At 42.3% G+C, this 8,267-nt stretch overlaps 1 protein-coding gene across 4 annotated transcripts in view; it reads right to left on the bottom strand.

Annotated features, from left to right (window-relative positions):
• Positions 1-757: 757 nt before the first annotated feature.
• LOC142803701 (uncharacterized) overlaps positions 758-8,267 on the bottom strand; it is a 75,248-nt gene continuing 67,738 nt past the window's right edge. For 3 of the 4 annotated variants that reach the window (XM_075889350.1, XM_075889351.1, XM_075889352.1), the window contains one exon: positions 758-1,078. In XM_075889350.1, the coding sequence (XP_075745465.1) occupies positions 931-1,078 (148 nt within the window). In that variant the 3' untranslated portion in view covers positions 758-930. Of the gene's footprint in view, positions 1,079-3,736; positions 3,954-8,267 lie in introns of those variants that run through there. The other variant, XM_075889353.1, reaches the window with a different exon arrangement.

Genomic DNA, 8,267 nt, shown 5'->3' with positions numbered 1-8,267 from the left:
ATGCCTCCTTCAGATGATCTCAACACACCCAAAAACTCACGTATTGTCTAGCGCACATAGGTGTCCCAAGATTAAAGGAGGAGGCAAAGCGTAAAGACAGCCACAAGTGGCTCCAACAGGAACTGTTGTACCCTCAATGGAAGCAGAAATTGGAACAAAGGGACAAGAGCCACACCGATACGGTGGTCATCGGCCTTTTCATACAATAAAAAATACCACCGATTACATTTTTTCAGTCTATGGGCTTGAACTTGGCAGCATTATGCCATGGCCAACCAATAATACCTTCAATTTTACGTCCAAAAACCACAATATTATTATGAGACACACCGTAGTGGAGGGCTCCAGAAAGTTTGACCACTTGAATGCCATGGCATCAATTATGCTACCACAGCACGTGAAGAGCTTGACGCACACTTGATCAAAAAGGCGATTACCAAGCACTCCGAGTGACCCCTCTTACAGTTTAAACTCTCATAGCAGTAAACACATAACCCAGAAGGGTGTGCCTGCATAACCAGGAACACTAGAGGCTCAGTTCATACGATAAACTTGAAGATGGGAGCTCAGCACTTGTCAGACAGCTTCTTGTGCCCTCCACCTAGGTAACGTGTGTGGTTTGCCACAAGGGGATACCAAACTTCACCAAGGCCACACCTTTGCCCCCCATTTCTCGAGCTTTGGCTGGCACATAAAGCCTGATTGTGTTGGTGGAGGTCAAAGGAGCTGACAAAGAGGTAGGGGTGGGGTGGGAAGACCGGCCAGGGGACAGCCGTCTCGTCGACGGCGATTGCACGTTCCAAGCTGCCGGCCTCAGCGACGATGGAGGGCACCACCACGGGAAGGGGACAGGCTTCTTGGGAACTGTTGCCAAGAAGGGTGGGCGGCGGTGGCCGCACGGTCGACGACGGCATCTGCTGCTCCGGTTGCTCAGTTGATAGGCGGCCGGCCACCGCGGGCAGCCTCCTCCAGCGTCCTGAGCTTCAGCTCCCGCTCCCGCTGCTGCTGTTGGCTGCAGCGACGAGCCGTGGCGCTACAGTCACTGGACAAGTCTTGCCTTGGGACTGTGGGGCGCCACCTGACAACCCCGGGAGACGACAAATCACTGGCACACCACCACTGCGGTGAGACAACACATGGCTACCTGCCCCCCTGCCATTAGGTTTGCAAACCCTCTGTGTGATACTATAGTTTTCTTGGCACAACCAAATGAATCCAGCAGACAATTAGGTAAAGGAAAACATTGTGGACATTGATTGTTGTCTTTAACTTAAGTGTGCTAAGTGCGACATAAATTGAAAATAATTAAAGTGGACAAAAAAATCAACCTTTTCGTCAGTTATTCCACTGCCTGCAAATCTACAGTTGTGTAAATAACTAATGCCTTCAACGCTCTTTTTTTTTTGTAAATATGAATACTCTGGCAAAAGCAAAAATTTATTCACAAAAGACAACGTTATATGTTGCAATATGCCGAGTTACCTATATTTCCTGAAAAACAAATATGAATGCTTTCAATTTCAATTCCATTTGTTTATTTCAGGCATATATACACAATTCATAGTGTGAAATATATCAACGAGGTAAGGCAAAAGGGGACTGAAATGTCTCCTGACGAGGCCATCCCCCCAGACTTGCATGTTCAACAGCAGCAGCAAAACCAGTGAAAACATGTCAATTATAAAAATATTTACACTGCTTATTACACAATATGCAAATAATGAAAATAAAAAACACTTAAATATAAAGGAAAAAAGTTTATACAAACTGTAATAGTGGAAGTAATAGTCTTTGTATATGAAGCACATACAACATAAAGCAAAAGGCAATCATCAGCATTCTATGATACATAATTGAAAGTTATTATACATGTGTTTTCATTGGCCAGTTTGATTAAAGATGAATACGCATAACACATTGAAATTATTTGATCTATAAAATTCTAGCCCTATAGCTAATCTTCGGTCTTGATACTGCCAGCGATGTAATGTGTAGGTCGCATGCCACCTGTCTGGTTAAGTATTTTTTGTTTGAGAAGGCGGTATAATCGTGTTTAATTTCGCGAAAATCATTGTTGCTAACAAAATTTTATACAACTGGGAAAGCGGTAGGTAGTATGCTCAAGGTTTCATACAGCAAATCAGTTGACGAGGGCGAATGAGAAAAAATCATTCATTTTCAAGCTTCTTTTTTTGTACAGAGGAAACATGTTCGGCATCTCTCTTGTTGCCTGTGTACCCCAGACTAGACGACAGTATGTGAGATGGGAATGGATAAATTTTCTTTCTTTAATACAACTGTCAGATGGATTCATTTGGCCATTTTAACAAAGAAATGAGCCGGATTCATTTGGCCATTTTAACAAAGAAATGAGCCATTTTAAAATGAAAAATTTCCCTTCTCTCTAACTGCTTTCTCATTTAAAGTCCTGAAAGGGGTTAACATGAGTAATTACCATGACATGAAAGGTTGAAAGGAAACTGCCATTGACCTTTTAAGGCAAGTACCTGCGTGGTATACACGTTTGAGTACGCATAGACCGACAGCGAAAAAAGATTAGCGCAAAAAACCAGTAACTGTGGTGGCAATATCATGATGTGCAATGCTCATTGCTGCGCATGGTAAAAACAACACAGCAGGCACAGTACATATGTTTAAAGCGGGAGTAGCCGGAACAAAGCCCATCGTGTGGCCAGCGATTTGGATGCCATATGCTATACTGCTGCTCCAGTCATTAATAGTCTGAGCTAAATTTTTCTTTTTTGCTGCAGCTGCAGACAGAAAAGGAAAGGAACTTCTCAAAAACTTCTCACAACAAAGAAACATCATAAAAAAATAAATAAGAATAAGCAATGTATAGGAACATCATTAAAAGATAAATACATGTTTAAGAATAAAAAGGAAATGTACAGAAACAATGAGGAAATATAATCATGACAAATACACCAATCTCACTAATAAAAGCTGCCCTGTTACACTTGCATGAGACACTATTGCCATCAGGGAGGCTACCAGAATATATTCTCGATAGCCTGGGCACACACCAAAATGCCTGACAAGTCTTGCTGGCAGGCATTGAGCTCTTTCAGACGTAGATAAGGCAATCTGACCACATGAGAGAAAAAAAAAAAAAAAAAGCTTGAATTCATTTTTTTCCCTTGGTCAATTTATCAGCTCCTAGGCAGCATAACAAATTGGTCGTTAACTGCACTTACTTGGATACTACAGATAGTACTTAAAGTGTGTCAAGGCCCACCAATTTGCAAAAGCGGTGCTGGCATACAACTATGTCACTGACACAAAATTACTCTAACCCCTAAAATTACGAATGGTGATTCAGATTTCATATCAAATACAATGAATGACCCAAAGCTGGAGAAAAAAATGTCCACCAACTGATTGAATGACTACATCTCTAACCTCCAAATAATGAAGAGATTACTACGAAGGGACCCTAATCAACTTTCACCATTAAAAGCTTTTAAAATATGCACGCAAGAATAATACAGCCTTGTCCAGAGGTCAAACAGTGACCTCATGTTCGGCTTTGAGGTGCGCACAGTTGCTGGTCCATTGTGACAAGTCACGGCAGAGGCACACACTTTTTCTTCCAGGTCACGGCTACGTGGTCAGTTGCAAATGATTCACATGTGCTTTCCTGTGCTGCAGAAGAATTTCTGCTCACGCAGGGGGCAGTGAGAGCTGCTAGTCAAAGGTGACCTGCGCTTACTTTTGCCTCAGTCCAAATTTTCACACAACTGTCCGGACACGAAGCTAGTAAACAGCGTCCAGTGCAAGGGTGCTTGCCTCCACAAAGCTATGGGCTGCTTGCAGAACCTCAGCCACACCCCTCGGATATTCAGAAGGCAGTCACACTGTCTCAGAGCATTGAGCTCCTCCCACCAAAGGACGCAAGTGAGAAAGTAACAGGAGGGACCCCGGTGGTACAAGCCCTGAAAAAAGGGAGCGTAAAAAGTTGTACGGGAATTTGTTCGAAAGAATAATCTTGCTGCCGCTACAATTGTTGCAGCAACGACTGAACAGTCAATGAAGGCTCATGGCCTGATGGTCACTAAAAAGGCGGAGTGAGGCAGGAACTATCGCTGAAACAAATCCACTATAGAAACTGCACTAGAATCTCAAAGGTGGAGAGAAAATATGCCTATCACCTGCAATTTCATGCCACCGAGGAAGCTAGCAAAGTTCGTTTTTAAACCGCAGCGTACACGTAAAACATATTGTCCTGTAAAAAGAACTTACGCATGTTTTTCTAGGGCATATACGAGCAGACCAATAAGGAAGGCACAGCTCACTGTCGCAAACATTCGGATCAGAGTTTTGCTGGAGACCAACTGGAAACTAAGAGCCTAACTCTGTTGCACCATGGTCATGCGCAAAAGACAGGCATGCCGCAAACAATTCTAGCCTTATCATTTTATTGCCCTTTAATCTACAGCTGCGCTGGCCGTCTACCTTTAGAGCAGCGTAGTCGGCATCAATAATCGCGTCGACAGAGAGCAGTTTTGTGCGCTGTGATTGCTGCTATAGTAACTGTTTTCAAACCATGCAGACTGGCCGCGTATGTGCCTCAGGAACTGTGTCATTACTACCTATGATCGTGCATTACTACAGAAGTAGTGGCACTCAGTATCACTTCTGTGAGGGTTGGATGCACATAATATGCGAACTTTTTTTTGCAATTTTGGATCTCCGGAAAAAAAAAGGGGGGGGGGGTGCAAATTATGCAAAGGTTTCACAAATGCATCCGAAATAATGTGAAATAGTATAGTCCTAACATGCGCAGTATATACATTAAGAAATGAAATAAATTGTACTTGTTTATTTAACAAACTTAGCACATACGTTATTTAGCTATATTCGGTTATGCACGGTCTTGTCAGAACTACTGGCCGAGAGGTCCGATTGGGAATCATCGTCGGAGCCACTGTCATCACCCTCCTGACGTCTTTGGTTCCATCGAGCGCGTTCTAATGCCCCATTTTCTAGAAGCTTTTTTTCAACAATGCTGGGAAAAATTAGGTTCCACAACACGGCAATACTGGATGACCTAAGCTTTCACAATAACTTAGAAAGTCTTCAATGGCAGGAAACATGTATTGGCAAACGCACACTCTTCTGCTTTCTCCCATACTACTACACACGTTGAAGAACTTCATGCTGAAGCGCTTGGTAATGGCACGGTTCCCGTTTTCTTCGGCAAACTTTAAAACAGCCAGCTTGAATTTCACTGTAATATAATTACAGTGAACTCTCATTAAACAGAACGTGAAGGGACTGTGAAAATGTGTTCCTTTAACAGGAACTCCATTTACCGAGAGGTGAACAGGGGTGCAGTATGCAGACATGAAACCGATCAAATCAGAGGTAGCAGTTCCATTTAAGCAGCAGTTCCGTTTATCAGATTTCGGTTTACTGAAAGTTCACTGTATTATGTCCCATCGCAATAAGGATACAGTGAAACCGCAACGGGCGAATGGCGAAACCCGAACTTCTAAAACCAACCAAGCACGCGTTGCAGCTTTGTTGGTTTCTGCTCTCTGTTGATGTGATCATTGATGCCGACTACGTTGCCCAGAAGGTAGATGGCAAGTGCAGCTGTAGGTTAAAAGGCAATAAAGTTATAGGGCTAGAATTCGAGCTAAAAAAAACAAAGAAACATTTATTCTCAAAATTCAAAAAGTGTTCGCTGATTCCTGTTTTTTCCCAGCAGCGTCACGACGCGATTCTAACCATTGCATAGCGATATCATGATGAAAAGCACGCTGAAACAACGCTTACAACCGCTTTCGTGAACGAACCGAACAGTTGCATTAACACGTTGACACCAGCAGCTGTCCGCCGTCATTGCGTATTCGACAACGCCGAGATGGAGGCAGGGCATCGTGAAGCATTGAGTTTTGCCTTATTCTATGCCATTCTTATCATCCATCACTCGCAGCTAGCCAATTTTGTAGATGATGTGCATGAACAGTCGCTCGGATTAGTTACCACACTGGCCAAGCGCAAACGAATTCATAAACATTGGCATCGAAAAAGGCACTGTTCCGTTGATCCACCCAGCAGCTGCGTGAAGGAAACCACGAACTGAGCGACTGAGCTTCACCTTCAGATAATCTGCAGCCCAAAAGCAAGCCAGTGGCAAAAGCAGGGCAGTCTCATTGTCATTGTTATCAAGCAATGGCGGCGCCTATGCTTGCTGAACAGCGAGCGGTGGTTTCTGATGGTGCCAACGTGTTTTAAACTTCATAGACGTATTTTCATGTTTTGAAAATACATCGAAATGTTAAAGAATGTGTTTACTGTATAGCAATAAATATCTGAGCCTGGAATTGCATCGTAAATTTTCGTAAAAGCGGGACAGCAGAAGAAAGTGTTCGTTGTGGTGACAATATTCAATTTATGCATTGACTCCTATGGACTGCTGACGGAAAATCGTGAATTTTTCGTTGAAGCGGCGTTCGTTGTAGCGGGGTTCGACTGTATTTTCACATTTTCTGTCCACTGTCCGTGCACTTTTCCTTGTCAGGCGAAAATGCTGTGGGCCTGTGTGCTCAGATTTGGGAGCACGTTAAAAAACCCAAGGTGGTCGAAATTTCCAGAGCCCTCCACTACGGTGCCTCTCAAAATCATATGGTGGTTTTGGAACGTTGAACTCCACATATCTATCAATCAACTTTTCCTGGTAAAAATACAGCACTGCGCAGCTGTTTCCTCAGTGCAAAATTACTTTCGCTTGACGCCAACGTTCATAATAAGAACGGCATCCCTAGTTCCACTTTACAAGGCAACAAATTGCAACACGCACAGCTCAGCCACTCACGAAGACATTCTACGCAACCTTGTGGTCCATCGCTATTATGTGATAGCAATGACACTGTGCCTGGCGGTTCTGGCAGGAGGCTGTTGGCAATGCGGTTTTGGTTTCGTGTTCACGTGCAGGCAATTTTCAGACTTTATTGGTAGAAAGATGCACGTTGACTTTAATCTTTTTTTTAGTTAAAAAATAAATATGCGTTCGCACCTTTTCAACTAAGTAATGCTGCCATTAGCTACCACTAACAAGAATAATTACATCGATCTAGCTTGCAGCAGCACAAGGTCGTGCCGTGGGCTTATTCAGGTGTTTTTGGTAGTCTGTACCCAATTTTTGGGCAAAGCTGAGTGTCACAGCATATAATCTTAGTTTTTCGAGTTTACAATAATTTTGCATGGTCCCCCGAAAGTTGTGTAATCGGGGTTCCACTGTAGTTGTACTACTTGCATGTGTTTTCATTATTCAGATTCAATTTGAAGTTGAAATTTAATATTCGCAAAGCCCTAGCAATAAAAGATTTGCAGTTGGAAAGTTTCAAATACTTACCTACCACCAATGTCAGCGACGATGAAAGGCAATAACAGAAAAACTGCTATGAAACACAGCCCACACTGCGACAAGTACATAAGGGGAGACCCTGCTTCGGAGATAAATGTTGCTTAATTTCAAGCCGATTTTTATGAAACTTATGCACCTTATGTATTTTGATATGCAGATTTCAAATATGCAATTCTTTTTTTGGTGCATTATATAGTTTTCGAGATATCACATTTTTCAGGTTCCTTGGAAGGAGGAAGTCTGTTTTTTTTACTGTGATAGTTACAAAACAAATCAACATACCACTATAATCTAGAATGATGGCTGTATGCAATAAAACAAACATGAATGTTCTAAGCCCATTTGAACAAAAGTTATGGCATGTCAAATTTTTGGAAGTGAAATCCCAGCTTGACATGAAATCGTTAAATGTGATTTTTAAAATTATGTCTATTACTTACAATATTCAATTCAGTCTTATTTCAATCTACATTAGTTTACCAAGCTGTCAACACAAGAATTAGAGTAATATCATGACCAGAAGCTGAAATATCGCTTCTCCTAAATAGCAAAACCACCAAAATAGCCATTTTGAGAAAACGAGGAAAAACGTTTTAAAAGTTGTTTATTAGCAGAAAAATAGTGTAAATGTCACTGAACTCATTCAAAATGACCCAGGTGCATAATCAGGATGCATGGAGTCTTTATGCTTTTTTGCGACATTTTTTTTCAGTCCTTCTGATGCTGCATGCCTCTTCGTGGACATGGCACTCCGACGTTTGTCTTTCTCTGCTGTTCGCATCTTGCCAGTGTTGGTTGCATTCATTCCAAGTTCTTGCAGAATTGATGCTGCAGAGTGTTTGTTTCCTGCATTGAAACGCAACACAGCTTCAGC

This window comes from Rhipicephalus microplus, chromosome 3 (genome assembly GCF_043290135.1).
Source record: "Rhipicephalus microplus isolate Deutch F79 chromosome 3, USDA_Rmic, whole genome shotgun sequence".
Taxonomy (NCBI): domain Eukaryota; kingdom Metazoa; phylum Arthropoda; class Arachnida; order Ixodida; family Ixodidae; genus Rhipicephalus; species Rhipicephalus microplus.
Note: the sequence above shows the minus strand (reverse complement) of the source record. Positions and strands in the feature narration are given on the sequence as shown.